The following is a 22,877-nucleotide window of genomic DNA, read 5'->3' as shown; positions in this document are numbered from 1 at the left end:
TGAGAAGCGCTGTTGAGTGAAAGATGTTGCAAAACGTTTCAAACAGCAAGAAGAGGCTTTTGGAAAACTTCTTTGAAATGACTGCCAGAAGAGAAGGGAGTGTTCTTCCAAAAGATGGAGTCACTTTTGCTGTTTAACTGTAAGAGTGGTATCGATGGGTCAGCATCTACTGCTACGCTGCCAAGGTTTCTGAGCTGACTGTTATTGAAATAGTGTTGCCATATCAGTGTGGCATTTTTCTGCTCAAGCTAATTAGGCCTTGATGAAAGGTCTGTCTCCTTTTCCAGGACAGAGCACTGCTCTAATAGGACTGTACACATTTCTAGACGTAGACAGATCTATTTAGTTTTGCATTGGGCCCTGTAAATCTGTCAGTTCATTCTGAGCTGGCTGAGATATCTCTTAACATGGTGCACATTTTCCCTTTGTTTGACTAGTCCGCACATATATTTGTGTATCATTTCCTTCTCACGCTTGCTTTTCGGACTGAATTTAAGAGGAAAGAGAAAAAATATACAGTTCGTCAAAAATCCTCCCTTTTTACTTCAGAAAAGGGTTTTTTAAAATTCCCTGCTTACTGTAATGGTATGGTTTCTAGAAAAAGACAAGCAAAACTGAAATTATATTCTAATCATAGCATGCAAAATGCCACAAAAGTTTTTTGGTCTTTTTTTCTGTGCTAAGAGAAAGATCTGCAGCTGAGAGAAGGATGCAGAGTTTCAAAGTACTCTTTTCAGAGTGCAGAATAGTTTGGGAGTTACTGTGTGTAAAGAGAACTGAGCCCTGAATGATGACTAGAAAGTTGATGTCACTTGTGAAGAGAAAACTAGCCTTCTTAAAGTGGTTATTTTGCAACGTAAGTTGATACCATCAACACACTCTTGAAGAATTTCTCCTTTTTTTCACCAAAATTCATTATGTTGGATGACATTTCACAACATGTGTTATATCTTGCAGAGGTGAAAAAACCTGCTCAGTATTTTTAGTTTTCATTATAGCTTTCCTCAGAATGTGTGGGGCTACCATGTTAATATTAAAAAAAACCCTAAAGAAAGTGAATATTTAATGTAGATGCTTTCAAGGGATTTACATGACTTCTCTGCCATTTAGCATTTGTCTTTAAGAGAGATTTGGGACATGTCAAAGCTCAGACTATTTGGCTGCCATTTAAGCAAGTTATCTATTGTGGACATACATCAGTTTTGGGTTTGGTTTTTTTTTTTGAGGTTGAACTCATGTAGGTGCAGCACAACCAGGAAAGGAATAAGTGCTTGTGAAAGTCTGCGTAGGAATTTACCATTCTGTTAGTTAATGCAGGTTAATCATTAAACCAGTTATCTCAGTAGAAACTGAAGGGTAGGCATTGTCTTTGTGACCTCCTTGCTTCGAACTTTATTATTCCATGTTTTCATGTAGGCTGCCTGGCTTTCTTGGTTATGACTTGATTATCACTGGTTTGGGTTGGGAATTGACAGTTAATAGGACTGACATTCTTTGAATCTCTCTATTTTTAGTGTTCACATATCCAATTACAAAGTGAGAAGTATAGAGGGTTTTCAGCAGTGGCATATCTCTCCTTACCCGAGTCCCATTGGACACTAAGCACTTTGCAACTTATTAAACATGAACTGTCATGGCTTCTTGGGACAGAGGAAAAAAGCTCATGATTCTCTACTCTCTGCCAAAGATCTCTATTGATTTGAGAAGTCGAATACGGAGGTCTCCTATTGTTCCCAAGTTTGGGAACATTTCCTAAGATTCCAGTAAAAGAGATTCATACCGAATCTCTGAGCGTTTGTCCAGTGGCAAGTCATTTCTGTATTTTCAACCTGGCTGTTACAATTTTTAAAATTATTGTTGTCCTAAAGCTAATTTCAAATATTTCATGTCTCCGGATTTCAGGATTGTGAGGAAAACCACTTCTCATAAATGGTTATTATCAGCACTGTGGAGGATCAGGCTTTGTTTTAAGCACTCGTTTTAGAAATACTGTTTTGTTGTATTTCAAACTTCATTATTTGAAATGTTCTTCAGCAAACACACCTGAGAATCATTTTAGGTGAGGCATCAGCAAACATAGACCTTGCTGATAGAATTAGCAGCAGCCTGAACTTTTGCTCTAACCTCAAACAAAATTTGGACTCAAAATCACTTAGCAGTTTGAAAAAACTTGGCGACTTTTATTTTTAAACCAATCTACTCACTTTTCAGCTTCCTGGTTTCGTTTGTGAAAGGGAATGGAAAGACGAAAATATTACAAGGAAGCTTGGTATTTCCAGCCCAGCCAAAACCACAAAGCTTTGGAAATTCAGCTTGAAAAAAACCCCTTAGCTGTGATTGAGCCTAGTCCTGCTTTCCTTCTGTGCTCCAAGCTTCCCATTAGCTATACTAGCCACTTGAGGATACAGGGAATGCAAAACTGGAATCCAGGTGCTGGGCAAACTCCAAAGAGACATCTATACTTCTTATTTAAAAGACTCTTGCTCGTTTTCTGCAAGACTACCTGACTTGCTCTCTTGTTAGCAAAGTCGATAACAGCCCTCATTTTTCAAGCTCTGTTGGAAAGATGCTTTGCAGCATATGTATATCTAGACTTGTCTTTGCACCAGTTTAAAAGGTAATAAGTAACATAAGAAATTATAACTGTAATAGTTAAGACAGCCACAGTGTGGTATTTCTAAAACTCCATTTCTTTTACAAATCACTTTGAAAGAAGACTGAAATTTCCAGAGGCATTCCCATAACTTTTGCACTTTCAATGTTTTCTCCAATTACTTTGGCATTTTCTGGTATTTATATAAGATGATTTTATAGTATTGAAACCCAAAAGAAAAGTGTAGCCTTTTGTTGGCATACAGCTAGTGTTACTCTTTAAGGTTTGCCAATAGGGATTTTCTACCATCTAATTAAATTGAAGCGACAAGGTTTTTTTATATGTGTGCTTATATCCCTTGATTATATGAACAACTTTTTCTTTTTCCCTTTCTGTTGCGTGTGGGTGTTGTAAAACTCTTTCAGTACTGGAATGGAAAGTTCATTCAATTGCCTGCAGTCAAGTGAATAAAAATGTAAAATGTGGGTCTAAAATTGAAGGTTTAAAACTGCAGTAAATTCATGCTGTTGCAAAACCTGCTATCAGAGTTTCCTTTGAAAGATGAATGTTTACTTAAACACAGAATCCCCAATTTTTTAAAAAACTTCTGGAGATGCTATTTATTGAGCTGTCAAAATATACACTTAATGTAGCTTGAAATGACTTTGAATACTGGGGGACACACATAGTACTGTGAACGTTTAGCATAAATCTATTAAAACTTCAATTATTTTTCTTAATTATCTCCAGCCCTTCTGCCCAAGATTGGGTTGCAGTGAGCTACTGGAGGTGATGTCTGTTGAGAGATGTAAAAGCCAAATCCTAACTGTGTGTCTTTAATGATCCTGTGTCACTTTGAAGAACTAATTCCTGACTAAATTTTAATTTGGAATAAAGTGTGTATTAACAAATAAAGAAAGAGAAAGTAAGTAAAATTTGTAAGTCAGAACTTGAGCTGAGGAAAGAAAAAAGAGTGTAAGTCAGGAAAATGAGAGACAAACAATGCTGGATCAGATTAAATGCAGGCAGTAAAGCCATCCTGTTTTATATACATATGGAAATGCAATCCAGAAATAAGGATTAAAAATATTGGGGTGGAGTAAAAGTGAATTAAAATAATTAAGAGAGCCTGTTTTCTTTCCTTTTCTTTCTCTTTCTGCTTCTTTCTTTCTCTTTCTCCTTATGCTTTCTTTCTGTTTTCCTTCTCTCTCTGTATATAAAATATATTTTCTTATTCAATATATAAGACATGTTCATAGCTTGCCAGAAGAACCAAAGACATCTTGATCTCTCATCTTATTCATCTGTCTATGTGAGTGAACAACTTAACTAGAATTTGTTTTGTGTAGTGAGAATTCAAAACACTCCAGGTTATTCCCACAGCCAGGTATATACTTTGTTCCTGGCACGGTAAAGTATTTAGGATTGGGCTCATCCCTAAGACAGTGATCAGTCCCATTGACATCAACTAATGTGGCAATTAGTTCCATGATTAGTATGGAAATGACATCATTTTTTTTAATAAGGCATTTTCAGGTTTTTATTCAGAATTTTCTTCTGTCATCCTCCTCACTGTTGTTTGCTTATCTCTACATTGTTTCCTATTCCTTGTTCTACAAGTAGTCACCACCCAAGCTAAATGCCCAATCCCACTGATTTCCAAAAATGGATGTAACGCTTGTGTCCTCACGCTGTTCACTCAGCTCATGTGTTACATCCTATTCTACTTTTCTGTGGCTGTCATATCAATTAGATTGTAGCCCTTTGAGGTCACACTACCTACTAGTTTACATTCCATACTGCCTAACAAAATGGAAGTGTTCTGAACTGCTGGCCATGCAGTATTGTAATAAATGTTTTGTGAACACTCTTAATAGCCTTTACCTTTTTAGAGTTGAGCATGTGCATCCAATATTGTAATAAGAAAGACTGAAGGGTACTTAATGCATCACAGGGTTGATCCTTATTTCATTGGTTATGCTACCATAAGACTAAATGAGAGGGGGAACCATGATCCACCAGTAGTTTTAGGTTCCAGACATCCAGATATTTTAAAGGGAAGCCTAGTAGCAACCTGTAGCCTAAATACCTGTCTAAATTTGACCTTTGAGTCTTCCTTGCTTTGCACCCTCTGTAGCTATCTGTTAGTCAGTGCAAAATGCCATATTTGCAGAGTAGTGGTTGGCCCAAGTGTGAGTAGCTTCATCAGTTGAAGGAGAAGAGTCGGGTGTGCTCTTACTCTGTCATATGCCGAAGATATGAGTATTGGAATAATTCAAAATCAGTTCTGATTGTTAAGGTAGAAAGCACCAGAAAGCTCTTCTGTTAACTAAAGCATGTTGTTTTCTTTCTCTGAATGTATGTAGATACCAAAATATCCAGCGAACTATTGCAACAGAGCGGACTGAAGACGATGCTGTTGTAAACAACAGGGTGGAGAGAGTTCCTACTGGAGGAGGAAGTGACTCTGAGGCAGAGCCTTCCCAGCCAAGCTCAGGTATGGGGAAAAAAGCTACTGAGTGGCACGTTCAGTGCCACTCACTGATGGCATTCAGTTCTGGGGAAATCTGCTTTTTCATGGGGGACTGGAACTTCATTATACCAGGGTGCAAAAGCTAATTAAAAGAAAAGAGGTTTAGACTTGAAGTTACAGGTACAAAGCTAGATAAAAAGGGCCTCAGTTCTTTTTTAACAACTACTAAGACAGACAAAGCATTTTTACTTTAGTAAAAGGCTATTTGAAATTAAAATGGAAAAGGCATCTGGTTTTTATTCAGCTCAGTAGTTGCAAAAACAACACTGTCTTATTTTTGCTGCAGTGTGTTTTTGATCTTGGGGCATTGCAGTTTATCCTCTCTGGGCATGGCTTCTGTGCTGCCACATTTACCTATGTGGTCACACCTGCAGTGGCCCTCGCATCAAGTATGAAATACTTCTATTTTTAAAGCTGCAGTTTTGTGATAGCTATGAGCTGATCTAAGTGTGGGCTGCCACTGAAGGAGGCATAGCTGTCTTTTTGCTCATTACTAACTCATGTGACAGCACACCACACCAGAGCAGAGAACTGATCTGTCTGAAAAATAACCTTGTTTCTTGTACTTAATGTTGTTTACAGCCGGATTGGTTCTTTCAACTGGCTCATTAGATGACAAGAATGAGTGTGACTACAAAGAAGAGGAGAATGTGTACCCAGGGCAGGATGGGATGGGCAGGGAGCTGTTGGTGGTAGTCTTTTGGTGGTAGTCATAGTCATATTTTCTTAAAACATTTGTGAAACCATAGCCTAAGTGTTTGTTTCAGGTAAGAAACACCAGTAATCGGGCTTGTGCCCACTACTCAAAAATAGCTGTCTGCTTTGTTTGAGAACTTGCACCACCAAAATGAACGGCCAGTTCTCTTCCTTTGGATCATTCTCACCTCCACCTAACGTTATGTTCTATGCTGTCTGCTGGAAGTAAATCTGACTTCTTGCCATCCTTTTGCCATCCCTCTGTAAATAGCATTGGCAAAGGGGAAGAACCCTGCTGCCAACAGAATGCCTGCTTGAATTTTCTTGATGTTCCATGTTGAATAGGAAGCATTACGCAGAGAAATAGTGAACTTAATTTTTTTTTTTTTTAAGTTTAGAAAAATACTCGATTTTGCCTGTCTGTTTTCCTGATCCATTAGGTGTGTTTAGCTTGAAAATCAATTTTGACCAAGACTGTTTAATGTTTGATATTCAAAGCTTCTTTGCAATCCTTTGTATTGCAATTTATGGGATCCTTTTACCTACACTGGATGCTATAGGGAGAACCCAGTCCTCTCTGTTAGCAGCTGAAATGGAAATGAGGTACACATTGTATTATTAGTATTTAAATTATAAGTAATGTAGTCATTACTTGTAATATGTATAATCATTTACTATCATAACCTACGTAATAAAATAGTAATTTAATAGGAATTGCTACCAGTAAGTATTTAGGTCAGTTTATTATGTAACATTTACTTTTTTGTTTTAACCCCGAAGAGCTAATGAGTATAATGTATGTCTTCTTAAGTGATTAGGAAATGGTTTCTGCTATAGATAATTGCTTTGCTTTTAGGAGAAAAAGTCAATATTGTATAAAATGACAAGAATTAAAAGATCAAAGGTCACGTGAACCACACCAGAATAAGAGAAAGCTGCAGTATGATACATTTGCGATTTGCCTTTTAATTTAAATTAAAAATGTCAGAAGGAATACAATTTAGGCACCATTAATCCAGATTCTAAGCCGATATAAATCAATTTAGCTCCAGCGATGGATCCGGTCTACAGTTTTAAGTGGATAGAATAATATGATGTGTCTAGCAGGAAGAAAAAAGAAAAGTGATAGTTGATAAGAAAAAAATGGGAATCTGTATTTATTCTGTTGATGATGTCTGCATCCAATTTCCTTGGACTGCAAATAGAAGTCGGCTTGTATTTGAAAACGCCAGAACTGCACACTCAAATGATAATTCCATGGTAGGAAGCACTTTTCTGGTGGCTGTAGAAGGTCAAGGAGTTCCCCACCTCTACAGAGTTTACATTCTTAAATGGTCAGTTCTGCTCCTGTGTTTCATGAGTTGATACAGATTGAAAATAAGCCCTTTGTGTCTGTTTTTGTTTTCTTTACCATGCAAGTCCCCAAAACCATGGACTTGCCAAAAATAATGCAATTATAAGTAAAGGATGATACTTTGCAACATTAACATGGATGTGAGTGGCTGAGCAGGGGGCTTCCTTAACCCAGTCTTGCTACCAAATGCTTTCTGCTGGTGAACCCCTTGGGCTGGATTTGGAAATCAGATCTTCCTAAAATCAGCAGTGGGGGGAACCAGTCAGGACCTGGGTGACAGTATTGAACCAAACCATCAGCTGGTAAAAACTGTTGTGGTCACATTGATATTTAGAGACAGCAGTAGATATGACACAGAGTTTTATAAGATACAGTACAGAAAACCATCCAGCTCCTGCCCTGCTACTGTAAGCGCTGCACCACTACCCGTAAGGAGAACATCTACCAGTTTGCTAGCAGGCTTGTCTTGGAAACACAAAGAAGATAGGTGCATTGGGCGGGATGGTGACTTTTTTATACTGTCACTTTTGCATTAAAGGTTAAATAATAGACTGCGCTTGCCACTACATTAATAAGATTTTGCTGCCTTTTTTTTGTCCAGAGATTAGGAGGGAAGGTTCCCTTTCTCCTGTGAATTCTCAAAAAATCACCTTGTTGCTGCAGTCTCCAGCTGTGAAGTTCATCACCAATCCCGAGTTCTTCACTGTGCTGCATGCAAACTATGTGAGTAATTATGATTTGCGGTTTCACACTACTGATTTCTGAATCCAAATGCTGCACTCCAGGCTTTACGGGAGAATGCATAGTGAATTCGAATTGCATGACTTGTGGCTCAGTTATCTTTCTGAGCACCAGACCAGGTTGGGGACAGGCAGGCTGCTCCAAGGAGACTCTTGCTGGGATTCTGCCTTACACGAGGAATTCCCTGGTACAGAGAAGCTCGTTAATGTTATCCTTCCAGAATAAGCAGGAACCCTTGTTTCAGCTTGGTTGATTCTGTTGTCTGTTGCTGCAGGGAGTGACTTTGTTGCCTTTCAAGCCATGTTCCTGAGAAATCTTACTCAGATACCACCAAGTCTCAGGGAAATAGAGGGAAAAAATTATTAAGTCATGCAGTTTGCACTCCCAAGAAGCAGGTAGGCATAATGTAGTGAAAGAAATACTTACTTGAGTCAGTGTAGCTATTTTGGAAAAAACAAGAATGAAAATGAATTTTCAAAATTCAAATAACTTTTTTTTTTCCATTAGTGCAATAAATCTGCATGTTTTCTTGCAAACCTGGTGTAAAGTGGAAAAAATCTAATGATACGTCAACCAGGAGGAAGCAGATAGAGAAACCTCACAAGGAGATGCAGTCCTAGTTTTCCATGTCTTGAATAGTTCAGCTAGGCATCCACACATGACTGCTGAATATCTGGAAAGTCATCCATTTCTGGGTAGGGATGACCTTTCTTTTTGAAAGGAAAAGAAATTAAAACACTTCAGGAGTTGCCTCAGCACAGGTCTTCAGCTAACTACAGACATCAAGTTTAGGCTGTGGTGCTTTGTGGGTTGAAGCCAGCTGTCCATCTCCAAACGTCTGCCAGAGATTATTGCCCATGAAATCCTGTAGAGGAAGGGATATATTAACTCATCTGACATTACCTGAACTAGGTTATGGAGTGCACATAACTTTTTCCATTGACAGGGTGATATATGACGATTTATAGCTTGGAGCAATATCGTTTTCATTTGGCATAGTTGTTTGCAAAATGAGCAACCAATTGCATAGTGGTGTAAGGAACAGCTCACAAGAGACTGAATCCCAATTTTATTTCTCACTGAAATAAAAAAAGCCAAGAGAGGCCTTCAGTTTGAGCTTATAAAGTTGTCTCTGATATGAGAGGCAGAATAATCTATTGAAACCTCTGTCAAATGGTCCTACAGATTCCACTTGTACAGAAATAATGGCCCACGTAACTTTTGGCTTAACACGGTTGTAATATTTTAACCGCAAGCCTCTATTAAAATTTCAAGCTATTAATTATGCCAATGAAGTTGCAACTGGAAAATATTATCCAGCAGTTAGAATTAAAAGGGAAAGGCTCTCATTTTTCAGATATTTTATTTCCATGGAGGGATAAAACTACATTACATTTTTTGTTTCCCTAGTGCATCTAAGAGATACTCAGACAATCATTGATCACACACTGTCATGGATTAGGCTGGGATCTTAGCAATTTGTGACCATGAAGCTTTTCTGGGTTATAACCAGGTCATATCTTCAGGGCAGAGATCATATCTCTGTGATTTCATAACATTTACCAACCCTTGCCATAATTAGGGACCCTGTGCTGCAGGGACTATTCTCTTCTCAGCGCTACCACCACAATAAATCCTTACATAAAAAAGATAATACTTTTAAGTGTTTTATTGCATTATAGTGGTTAAAATGCATTAAAAGTACACAGAAATTGAGAATTCAAAGCTGTTGGGTCAGATTCTCTGGACAGATTACAGGTGCACACACTGGGGCTCACTTCACGGGAGATGCGAGTCCTCCATTGATCCTTTATTACTCTAGTGAGTAATTAAATCCTTTGGGCTGACCAGCAGAACTAATGCACTCATTTTCTCTCTAGTGAAATGTTCAGAAGGGTTGCAGACTTTTTTGTTAAGTTTCCTACCCTGTCCTGAGAAGCTTTTTCCCTGAAGTAAAAGATCCCAAGAGTAGCCTGTGGATGAGAAAAAGTGTTGTCACCACAAGTGTATTTTGTGGTGCTCTATCACTGAATACCCTGTGGCAACAAATACAGTTCACTTTGGCCTGTTCTGCAAACAGATCAGCACTAACTCACTCAGAACTGCATCACGGCATGTTCCTCTAAGAGGTGTATTTAATGCCCATTGTGAGATACAACTAGCTGCCTGAGGAGTGGCGTTCATCTGACTCATGAAAATGTCTCCATCTGACATGCTTTATAGTCATTGCAGAAACAAATATTCAGTTCCAGGAAACGATTCATATCTTCCAAAAATAGGCAATTGAAAGTGTCTGTTGCTGTCCTGTGGCTATAAAGTGACCATAAATAAGGTAGCAAGCTTAAATGTAGACGTCTGCACTGGAGGCCTCTTAAGTTCGTGAATCCTATCGCATGCATCTTAATTTGAATTATAGCATAAATACATGTTCACAGCCGTCTTTGCATCTCTCTGACATCATCCAGTCACACAAGCAGTGTTTCTGTTGACCAACAGAAGCAATGAAATAGGCACAACTACATGCATCTTGAGTGTGTGGTGTTTTAGCTGACCATCTTTTTGAAGTGCATTAGAAAGGCAGTTTATGCACAAGCTAATCGTGCATAATGTGTGGGATGTTTCACTTTCTAGATTGTATTTCTTAATTCTAGGTGTTCATGTAAAGTAGTCATTCAAATCAAACAATGAGATGGAAATGATTCTTGACTCTAACAGGATTTATTTCAGTTCTTTGGGCATAGGTCCCATGAAATAACCAAATACGTTTTTTTGACATCAGAACTGGTTTTCCTCATTTCTGTTTTCCGTCTCATAGAGTGCCTATCGAGTCTTCACTAACAGTACCTGCTTGAAGCATATGATTCTGAAGATCCGTAGAGATGCTCGTAATTTTGAGCGCTATCAGCACAATAGAGACCTGGTAAATTTTATCAACATGTTTGCTGATACCCGTCTGGAGCTTCCTCGTGGCTGGGAGATAAAAACTGACCAGCAGGGCAAGGTGAGAGTGCCAACAAAACTAATCACTTGTTTAACACAGCACATCAGGCTACACGATTACTAAAGGTTCCTTCCTTCTTGACTCAAAATTGGTGAAGGTTTGGTTTAAACAATACAAGCAGCAAGCAGAGTTATTTTAGAAGCAGAAAAAAGCTTCAAGAACAAATGTTTTGAAGCATAGTGGTGACCCTCTAGCTTTCTGTGGAATATCACACCATAGCCAAGGCAGCATTGGACTAACAAAAAAGTTTAAGCCAGAGTTTAGGTCTGTCATGACTGCAAAATTTGGCTTAGTGTCTCTGCCTCCAATGAAGCTTTGCTGAGTGACTTCTGGAACCACCAAATACGCTAAAGCAGTGTTCCCCAGTAATTTTATTCTCTTCTGTCTTTTTTACTTCATGGCCATTACACGTGATTTTGACCTACATAGTTTCAGGTATTTTCTAAGAGCTATTCTAGCTTTGACTAAGAAAATCCTGTCGTTTGCAGATATCTTCCATGGACTGTACCTAAACAGGGTATTTCTGACACACAATTGCCAGTGGTTTTCACTTTATGATCCCACAATACCATCACAGTGTCGGCAGTCTTCTTACAAAAAAAACATTGTTCCTTTGTGTTTTAGTCTTTCTTCGTTGACCACAATAGCCGTGCTACCACTTTCATAGATCCCAGGATCCCACTGCAGAATGGTCGTCTGCCTAATCACCTGACTCACAGGCAACATCTTCAGCGACTTCGTAGCTACAGTGCTGGAGAGGTAACTGTGCTGGTATCAATAGTTACTTTTGACAGCAATCTTCTGTAGAATTAAAAACACTTCTTATCTTTGCAATGCATTTAAACAGACTGTGTTGTGGATTTTTATCTTCCAAAGGAAATAAGGGGGTTTTTTTCTTTCTGAAGGGTTTGTCTCAGAGCTTGCTGGTAATAAAGGTTTATATTTTGACAGTTTTCAGAATAAAGTAATAAACAATTAAAACTAACCAAAGTGAAATGATGACAAAATAGATTTTCAAAGAAGAATCCATATTTGACATCCTAGTCTTGCTTTAGTAAAGTCAAGTCATTCATTATTTTTATAACCTGATACTTCAGCAGCCTCACATGTTTCTTCATTCCCCACTGTGACACTGCTCTGATCAGATACACTCCCTAGCAGTAGTGTAGTAATGTGTGTTGAGGTTTACTTCCCTAGCTTTCAATCACGTTAAACATGTTTCCTAAGTTTCATGGGGATGATTTTTATCACTGAGGGCCACTGGTAGGATTGATAGAAGCATGAATCCTGGGTTTGTATTGCGGATTTAAGGAGGAAAAAGTACCAGCAATCACATTCTTCATATAGCAAATCCATACAGTTGAAGATTTGTAAAGATTGAAGGTGAAGATTTGTAAAGGTTGAAGGAGTAGAGATGAATTATGGCCAAAGGATCTTCCTCTTCCAGAAAAACATCTGGAGAAATGCTTGTGAAATTAACATTAAAACATATTGCAGCAGGACCAGTCTGAACACCTCCCACTGCCAAATGGGGTTGGGGTGAGGAGCTGACTAGGGTGTGAGGTCAGTACTTCAGGACCAAAGGCAGACCAGGCATGAGTAACTTGGGTAGGTTTTCCCCATCTTGGGTGAATACGGCAACGTATTTTCTGAAGATGGAAGTATATCAATGGTTCTGTTTCAATCATATTTTCCCACCAACTTAGCAACTTCCCTCTGCCAACAGCCTGCAGTTTAGTGTTGCTATTGTGACTGAATTACTGATGTGAATCTGAAAGTCACCTGCACGATGATTCATATTTGGGCCCATGCATGCCTGGGGCTTGCTTACAAATTCACCAGCTCAGGGACAGAAACACCACTGACCTAGCCCAAAAATACATTTGGTTCTGCAAGTGGTGGCAAGGCTGTCAAAGAACAATTTGCGATAAACCCAAAATATCAAGTACAGGGAAGGGAGCGAAAAGCATTGAATACTTTTGAGTAATGATTCTCTGGGGAAATTGTAAACTATTCATTGAGGCCACTGATTTGGCATGATCAGCTAATGAAACGGGGCGTTCTGTCTCGGGAGCCATCAGTGCTGGCACCTTCATCTCACAGTCTTGGTGGCCCAGGTCCCATAGTGCTTCTTGGACCCTCGTCGCAGTCAGTAGCTTCCCCTCTGGAAGTATCTGCTGTTCCACTGGAAGGACTCCCATTGATTTTCAAGGATTTTGGATCAGTGCCTAAAAGCCCACCATTTACAAGGAAAAGATTCAGCCCGTTTATTAAGAGCCGCATGTTCCATGCCATTTCTTCCAAGTATATTTGGATGTGGTTTTGTCCTATAAATCATGTCTGTAGGGACACGCTTGAGGCTTTGTCCTGGCCGTGTGTCAGCTGTCTGCAGTCTAGCTGGTTTCTTTGCTGAGCAGGTGGTGTGGCCTCTGGATTCTGTCACCAGGACAGTATGAAGGACCAAGAAAGACAACCACCAGTTTTGAACATTATGTACAGATGTCAAATGAGCCTGAAGGAGAGCAGAACAGTGCAGCTTCAGTTGTGATTGCTTGTGGGTGCCAGAGAGGGTATAGAAAAGAGCCAGGGTAATGAGAGGAAAAACTACCCCCTGCCTTGGCGCACACACCTGACATCCTGCCCAACTGCCAAAATGAGTTGCCGGAGTGTCGTGTGGACTTCCCAGGGACTTTGTGACACTGAGTGATCAGTTGAGGAAAGAACAGACAAAAATCATAGGCAGATGAGCCCAAAGTGGGAAAAAAGAAATACCCCAGCTTCACACACTCAGCGATGGCTCTTAGCTGAGTCACCATAAAGAAATTATTATAGTTCTAAGAAATGGTGATCTCAGTACTCAACAGTGGACAAAAAAGCAAATGTAATGTCTGGAATTCTTAGAAAATTAATGGAATTTTAGTAGTTTTGGTAGTAAAAGCCAAACCAATTCAATCAAAATAAGGCAGGGTTGAAATTCAGTGAGAATAGTTAACCAGAGGAACTAATGATTATGTGGGCATTGGGTCTCCATTTCTTCTTACTTTCAGGCCAAAACATAGTGCAAAAGCCAGTTTTGTCTTAGTCACCAACAAGTTTCCGAGCTCCCTGGCCAGGGGCAGTGCAGTGAATAGGCTATGGTGTTGAAGTAAAAACGGTGATCTCCTGCCCTCCCTTCCATAAGATCCATGAATCTTCTAACTCCTTTTGGCTCATCAAAATGTGGCCTTGATTCCTGCCTAATAATCTGTGGTGTTGAACAGAATACCTTGCAATACTAATAAAGAATTTATTTTTAGTATTTCAAATGTACTTTTAAAACTCCCTCGTGAAATTGGAACATAAAAATATGCTTTCTCAAATATGGCAGTTTTCTTTGCTTTAATGGCATTTAAAATTCATTCTCAGTAGAGAATAGAAATAGCAGTTGCACAGTTTCTATAGAAAGCTGGCTGTTGCTTCCAAGTACTTTTATTCAAGGCCTACCCCAACTATTAACAGGCCAAACGGAGATTAAAACTGACCTTTTTCCCTTAATTTCTATGTGGTGGGCTGTGTTTTTAAAAGAATTACCTGTGCATATAATAGTACTCCATTTCCGTCTTCCAAGAAAGAAAGCATCCATTTCATAAATTAATCTGTAATATTTATGCTTTTCTTCATATTGAAGCATTCTCCTAAATGAAGGACCTCGGTAAAAACTTTTGACGTCCACCTGAGTAGATTCTTGATACTAAATGGTATTATGTATAAATTTGACAAAAATGCTACAGATTCTTTAGTAAGCACTTCTTTAAGGATATCAATCTTTTACAGGAAAAATGTGGTTGGTGCTACTTTTGGTTAGCTGATTTTTGAAATAAAAGTTCAGGTAGCTGTATTGGCCATCAGTAACTAAAAGAACGTAGGTCACTAAGTGCTTCATTTCCTTCTGCCATTGCTATAAACAGAACAGGTCAGAAGCACTTTCCATTCCCTCTAAGGGGCTTTCCATCTGCAGTGGAAATCAACATGTATGATTACAGGGTAGACATTTTACAGACAAAAAGAAGAAAGAAGCAGGCATCCATAATGGAGAGGCAAGAGTTTCTGGTTAGCAAGAAAAGCAGAGGAGGTACTGGAATATAGCAGTATATAAATCTCCTTACTGACCCAAACCGCAACAAGCAAGTAGCAGGATTCAAACAGGCAGGAGCCTCTCAAATCCAGCAGTGATATAAAACCCAGGAAAAGGGTATTATATCATTGAAAGGCTCCCTGATAGTTTGGACTCTGTACTCTGGTTGCAACATCCCAGTATCAATTGCAAAGCAGTTAAACCCTGCCATAAATCTGTCAGATTACCCTGGACTAGATGAACCAGGTCACTAAATCATTAGAGGGGTCACTGTTGTTTTTTTAATTAGAGAATAATGTGCTAATCTAAATTAAATTATTCAATTAGAAAGTTAAAGTGGACAAGGCGGTTGTGATTAGACACTGAATTGGAGCAATCAATTGTACTATATTAGCTAAAAGATTGGAAAGAGGAGTGTTAGCAAAATGGAAGTTAATTAGACCGCTGGGAATTTTCCTGTTGTGTTGCCAGAGAAAAATTGTTTAGAGGTGTAAACATGTAAAGACCGTGATCCAAACACAGCATTAGTGATGCCTAATGATGGTGATGAAGATAAGTACAGCATTACAATGTGTGCAATTTATTATGTTAAGGTGTGTACAGAACTGGATTCTTACAATCTAAATGGCTTTAGCTGTTAAACCAGAATTGGGAAGAAGGGAAGGGGGGAGTGAAGGTTTCTCTTCACGGGCTCTAGACACATTTCCTTTCAGAATTCTTGCTTCAGGAGAAATATGTTCAGGCACACAACTCAGCAGCACTGGAAAGCTAGCCAACAGGAAAAAAAAAAAAATCAGGTGACATGAGCAAGGGGAGGATCCAGCCCCAGGCTGGGCAGAAGTACCATGCAGTTCCCAAGCGAAGAGCAAATACCAATTGGTGCTGATTTTTGTGGGAGTTAAACAGGTGTTTAATTCCTCTGTTACTCCTCCCTTTCCCCCTTCCTATCTTCTGGTCAGTAAATCCGTGTGTAGCAACAAGGGCGTAGGATTTGTCTTTGTCAAGGATGAGTCAGAGACCACCCTTAAAAACAGGCTCACCCACCATCCGCGCTCCCATGCAAGTCCGTTCTACAAGGAGCTGGGGAAGAGGCATCCTCACCTGATACCCAGAGCTGCCTGGAAGTTGAGAAGCTGAGCACAACACAATGCCTTAGCACCGTCCCACACATCCTCACTAACACAACCGATAGCAGGCCAGTGTGTCATCTTGACTGTGCTGCCCACAGACAGCCCAAGAAACGGCTGTTCCCGGAAGGGCTTCATGCCCACTGTATCAGTGGATTATAGGGCACCTCTTGCACCTAAGCTTCCTCCTTCTTCCATAGCATAGAGCGAATGCCATAAAGGCCACATGGTGGATGCCTGGGTCACAGGGCGAAAGCTGCCTGAGCTAAACTTGCAGTGTCAGTTGGCCCATGGGTGTGTGAGGAGGAGACAAAGGCGGAAGATTTAGCACAGCACAGAGGGACTTAGTGAATTGTGTATGATCTGCTTGAAAGTTCTTCCTGTTTTTAAAGGTGAGAAGGGTTGGACCAAGGTTAGCACATCAGTCCATTAAATACTGTGGTCTTGATTGTTCTCCCTGACACTGGGATGACTCTCTTGTAATCAGCAGATGCATACCAATATAAAATGGGTGCAAGTCAAATCATAATTGAATGATGGAGCAAAACGTTCACCGTGCACTTTCACAGCAGGTTTGTGTTTTCAATTACAGTATGTTTAACTAGAATCATTAAGATTTTTCATTGTTTAACCTATATATTGATAGGTATCAAGTGCATTGACTGGTATCTTGTTAGATATAAATGTTTTATGCTTTATGTACTCCAAAGGCAACTTGCCAGTCACATTTAGCTTCTCGGTTTTCATTTATATCCAGTTGGAAGACCTGGCATTTGGCCGTACCACTGAAAATGGGTTGGCACCGTTTGCTTAGATGCAGAGCTAAGCATTTAAAATATTGGAGTAGGGGCAATTTCTTCCTGAAGTAGTTGCCAAGTACTACAATTTGTGCAGTGAGAAAGGAGCAGCTATTAGCTCAGTAGAATGGTAATTGGAATTCCTAATGCATCTTGTCCTGATTCAGGGTGTCCTGACACTGATTTTGTAGCAGTGCTCCTCTGTTGGCTTCACTGTGGCCATATTCTGGAGGAACACATACGAGAGAGACGGGTTCCCCTCAGCTTGCACAAGTCCCCAAAGAGTTACCCAGCAAGTAAGGACTTACTGAAGACAGATTGCCAGACCTCATTGTATGGCTTTTAATATCCTCATACCTAAGTGTTTTCCCACCTTTTAGTGTATCTGCCTTCATGACATGATTCCCTTCACTAGATACTGCGTTTAGGACAGTGGCATTCTTTAGGTGCCTCAGTTAAGTAGTATTGATAAATTTCCATCTTACTACTCTTTTTATCAGCTATTTGCATTATGTTCTTTTTTCAGTGTATACAATTCAACTTCTATTTCTGGTTATGCGAGTTAGGCAACCCCCTTTTGCGATGAAGTAGCCCTTTTCTGTCCTGTCATCTACATAGATATACCTTCCTCATGTTATTTCCAATATTAAATTTTGCTTCAACAACGCTGAGTGAACATGTTGCAGTGTCGTGGGTTTTTTTCTTTTTTCAAATTAACGTTGCTGTAAAAAACTTGAAATAAATGCAGTTATGGTAGAACAAGAGACTGTATGATATTACAGGGATTTTATTTTCATTGAACCAGAGAACTCCATCACTGCAATAGCTTTATTAATTTTATTTACTTCTGGGTTCTGGTGCCTTCACTGCAGCATCAAAGAGGTGTGATAGCTGTGGATAATGATGTCCCTCCATTTGGAAGAACAGAATTACCTGCCTTTTTTAAGTTGGCTGGAGTATAAAGCTATAATTTTCATGCAGGCTTTCTGTCCTTCAGTCAGTCAGCGTCATGGACCATTCTGAAGGTCAGAGAAGTAAAGATGAGAAACCCTTTTACTGACTGATGTGGTACTGATGGTTAGTTTTGATCATTCTTCCCCTTCCTCTGATGTTGTAGGCCTCTGAAGTCTCTCGAAACAGAGGAGTTACTCTGTTGACCAGACCAGGCAATAGTCTCGTAACGGCTATTCGAAACCAGCACCATCACGAGACGTTACCTCTGGGTAAGCCAAGTTTCTCTTTTCTTTTCAAAGCAGTGCTCACAAAGATGCTTTTTAGAACTTCTCATCAACCACATGCACTGCATCGATATTGCCCTGTGTCCCACTAGCAGTGTGCAGTCAGCATGCCCCTGCACAGTCACGGTGACGTGACCAGGCCCCCTCAATGGTAAATAAAGCTTCTGTATTTTTTTTTTCCTTTTCCAGCTTACAATGACAAGATTGTCGCATTTCTACGCCAACCCAACATTTTTGAGATGCTGCAGGAGCGTCAGCCCAGCTTGGCCAGAAACCATGCACTCAGGTACCACTTCTTTCCAGACTGCTGAAACAAAGTTCCAAGAAGAGCTTCTTGTGGTGGGGGAAAACATATTCTAGTAATTGTAGTACTAAAAATTAACTTGGGCCCTATATGGAACTGTCACCATTAAAGAGTAGGTGTGGACCACCAGAATCTCTGTAGTTACTATAGTTACTTTCCACAGACACCCAAGAAGTAAGAAGAACCAAAATAACTATGGGCAAATAGTGACATATCTAAGTATTAGAATTAGTTAATACTGAATAGCAGAAACTCTGTCTTCACCTACAATTATCACTTTGCTTTTCAGAAGTTAGGGTTAAAATTGTGTTTGGATGGAAGTCAGCAGCAAAACGCCAGAAACTACAGCAGAACCAGGATTTTACCTCATGGTTGGATTTACACCCATGCCATGGACGTAGTCACCCTAGATTTTATAAAGAAATAGGAACATTATGAAGTAGATTGTACTCCTGTCTTTAATCTTTCTCACTTATGACTTAATGGTAGTCCTTTCCAAAGTAATTAAATTGTGTCTTTCTTTTTCTTATGCCATTCCTTTCCTATTAGGTTTAAAAAAAAAAAAGAAAAAACAGAACCAAATGCCAGTACAATTTAAACTCATTCTAATTCCAAAGGTTAAATTAATTGTTTTGGCCAAGAACCTAAGCTGGCATTAGTCAGTCTCAGCAATGCCAGTGTGCACCAGCTAAGAGTTTAACCAAGAATTTAGTTTGTACTGTGGAGTAAAAAGTGCGTCTGCAGGACTGGTGAAGGAGGGAAGGAAGAGCTTTTTTCCTGCTGATAGCCTTACTGACTCGTTGTTTACCTGTGAGGGCCAGACAAAGAGTTCTTTGGGTGTAAGGATTAGACTTCCTTCCTGGAGGAATTAATACATTCAAATAAAATGAGGGAGACAGAATGAAAAATGCTCCCAGTATTCAAGAGGTACATTTCTGTAACTGAGAAATTTTTATCTTCACCATCAAATTATTCCAGACTATTTTTTTTTCTCAGCTGTAATTAGAATTCTCATTTCTCAGAGAACAGATGATGCTTTTATCTCCTTTTGAGCAGAGAACAAAATTGACTAGTGATAGGGACTAGACAGCTTAGCCAGCGCGTAATGGGATTTGTAACAGGATATTGAGCCTTTTGCCTCCAGGTCATTGCTTTGATTATACCTTAGGTCAGGAGTGATCCCAAGCTACTGTCTAATGCTCATACAGCAGGTATTAAGCAAACTCCTAGGAGACGAATGCCCATCTTCTACAGGGCTTGATTCTGCAATACATTGCAGCCCCACCCAGCAAGGTACTAAAGCACATCCTTGACTTGAGGTAGAATCCTTTGACTTGATACTAGAATAAATATTCTTGGACACTGCGATGCTTTAGAAACACACTGACAGATTGGGGTGTAGATCTGTATCTTCCATGATCCTAATCTGCTGACAGGATCCTATCCTATGTTTCCCACTCCTTATTAGCATTCATTTAAACAACAAAATGCATGATTTTACACATGTACTGTATAACCTCTGTGTGATCAATTAATATCAAGTATATGTTAGTGTGTTATTTGCCAGATAGAACTGACAGAGGTAAAGGAAGTGGTATTATGTGAAATTCTGTTAACAAAAGGTGGTATATTAGTTGTAGCCTTGAACAAAAAATCTGTCTGTCAGTGACCTTACCTATAGCACTGCACATGAGCTTGGAGGACTAAGAATCATTCTGTTTTCTAAAATATGGTATAAAATCTCTTGCTTTTGCATCAGAAATAGATTCTTTTTTGCAAGTTTGTTAGTGAGATTAGAAAATGAATCAGGAAGTTAAGATGTTTGCCATTTTTGTAAGGAGAGAAACAGGAACTGGCAAAATACCAAAGAATAACAACTCTATGTGTAGTTCATGCCTTGATAATGGCATGTTTTCTTCTTCTTTTTCTTTCTTCTCTTCTCAATAACATCGTTCATGTTTCAGGGAGAAGATCCATTACATTCGGACAGAGGGTACACATGGGCTTGAAAAGTTGTCCTGTGATGCAGATTTAGTAATTCTGCTGAGGTAATGAATTTGATCAGAAGCATAATGTCATTACTTACGGTACCAGAGAAGCTGGCTGGCTCTTTCTCAGCATAATTGAAACGATTTTGTTAAACCTTCCAGGTCATTTGTAATTAGAGTAGGATTCATTGTTACTGATAGTCACCCAAAATAATTCAGACAGAGTATATCTGTCAATTCTTACTTCCTGGAAGGCAGCCTCCATCAGCGCAGTAAACTCCATCCCCCCCAGCTGTTACCATTAAGTAGCAGATAAAAAAGCATCAGGTCAAAATGTTTCCTTTTAATGGAAAAATTCTTATTTCCTTTTTTTTTTTTTTTAAATGTAGATAAGGCTTTAATTTTTACTGGGACCAGGGAGCTTGGTCTTTAGGTCCTAGCTACTTTTGTTTAGCGCAGATAAGGACTTATTTTATTGTTTCGGTCTTACATGGAAAACATTGCATTACCCAGGTGGTTTTGGTATGGTATATAGCACTGCCTAATGCAAGAAGTTTACAATTTATTCCTATCAACTTAATCCAAATGGTCAAAGAGCTGAGCTATATGAAAATGTATGACCGAAGAACCTGGGAGACTGATGTGTGTATCTTTGCTTCTCACTTCTAACGTGTTGAAGTTGTCCCTGTTTACTACATAGCCTCAGATCTTTAGTCTCCATCAGTAGATTGAGGCACTGTGTTAGCACGAAATGTCTAATAAAATTCATTTTGTTCTTCTTTGTTACTGGTGACCATGCCTGATTTGGGAAACTTGTAAATTTTGTGAATCCATGAGTTCAAAGATGTACCCAAACTTGTGACCACAGCAGACTTGCACCATACTGCGTATTTACATTCCTTCATGTGATTAATGTGAACCAAACCTCTCCCTATCACTTTTTCCATGCAGCCTTTTTGAAGAGGATATTATGTCCTACATACCACTGCAGGCTGCCTTCCATCCTGGTTACAGTTTCTCTCCTCGCTGCTCACCCTGTTCATCACCCCAAAATTCTCCAGGTAAGGGGATGAGGAAAATAATAAAAAAATCTTGCATTTGCAGTATTCTCCTAATAAATACAAAGGGGCAGATTCAGAGCCAGCATCAGTTGTCAGCCTGCTAATTCCAGTGCCCACTCCCAATCTGACCCCAGCTGCTTTTTTGCTGGCTCAGTTGCCATTGCTGTTATGTATCCGTTGAAATGTTAACAGTATATGAAGCACAGAGATTAGAAATTGCCCATATGGAAGAAGGTATTCCTGCTTTTTATATAGTTGGAAAGGATTAGAATAAGAGAATGGTACACTCCAAACATAATTCACTGACATGGAAGTACATTCGTGTTATGTGATGGGAGCAAAGAGCCGCTTCCAAATCAAAGGTGTGTTGCAATACTTCCAGTACTCCTGTAAAGTTCAGTCTTCTCCACTCGGTGTTCCAAAGAGTTCTCTTCTTCCCAAGACTCGTCTATTTTAAGACCTGAGGGGATCATCTTGATCATCTAGTCTGACCTCCCGTGTTGAGCCCATTAACTTAGGTTTGACGGGAAACATATTTTCCAGAAAGACATGCTGTCTGAGAAGGTTATTTCCAGCTGTGGTATGTCTCTGTAGTTATTGTTTATGCTATAGAAATTTGAGGAGCTAATGTCTCCCTTTTGCCAACATATACAACCCCCACCGCAGTCTCATTGCACGGCTGTGTCCAGTGGCCATTTTGAGAGAATGGACAGAAATGTGATCTGAAGAAATCAATTTTTGGCTGAGCTTTTTAAACATTCATTTAAATTATCTGGTTTCAAACAAAATTAATGGACAAGAGACATTCAAATCTCAGAGGTGGCGGTAGAAAGTTGGAAGGTTTTTTGCTGTGAAGAAGTTAAATGCTGAACCTTTGTCTATAGGAGGACAGTGTTTTGTCAGAATGTCCTATTTTCATTAATGAGTTTTAACACCATTGTTAATACAGTTCGCCTCCTCTACATCAGGACAGGTCATAAACAAGTCTCCTGCAAGACAAAAATCTAAGTATTTGGGGAGAACATGACTTAGGAGAATGTTAGAAGAACTGCACTGGTTACATAGCCCATGAGAACACCCATTCTCTTATGCCCTGAGGGAAAAAAAGTCTAACAGAAGAAAAGAAGTGTTGCAAGGGGTTCTCTTTGCACTGCATCTAAATATGCCTTTCTGTTTTACCAGCAGAGACAATTAGTAATGTCCTTCCTTCCTGGCAACCATGATACTTTGTGCTCCCACTAAATATGATTTTTTTTTTTTTTTTTTTTTTGCCTCCCTGTGGAGGATTTTCTGCCAAATTTCTCATAAAAGGGCTTGTTTTTATTGTCTT

General features: G+C 39.4%; 1 protein-coding gene across 1 annotated transcript in view; it reads left to right on the top strand.

Annotated features, from left to right (window-relative positions):
- HECW1 (HECT, C2 and WW domain containing E3 ubiquitin protein ligase 1) overlaps positions 1–22,877 on the top strand; it is a gene marked incomplete at its 5' end in the record, with an annotated part of 85,786 nt that overhangs the window by 15,466 nt on the left and 47,443 nt on the right. Inside the window, 8 exon segments of the mRNA XM_009581443.1 lie at positions 4,960–5,090; positions 7,778–7,899; positions 10,733–10,918; positions 11,543–11,677; positions 18,074–18,179; positions 18,384–18,480; positions 20,463–20,546; positions 21,438–21,547. Of these exon segments, the coding sequence (XP_009579738.1) occupies positions 4,960–5,090; positions 7,778–7,899; positions 10,733–10,918; positions 11,543–11,677; positions 18,074–18,179; positions 18,384–18,480; positions 20,463–20,546; positions 21,438–21,547 (971 nt within the window).

This window comes from Fulmarus glacialis, unplaced genomic scaffold, assembly GCF_000690835.1.
Source record: "Fulmarus glacialis isolate BGI_N327 unplaced genomic scaffold, ASM69083v1 scaffold4757, whole genome shotgun sequence".
Lineage (NCBI taxonomy): Eukaryota > Metazoa > Chordata > Aves > Procellariiformes > Procellariidae > Fulmarus > Fulmarus glacialis.
The sequence above is the reverse complement of the archived record's forward strand: the minus strand, read 5'-3'. Positions and strand labels throughout refer to the sequence as shown.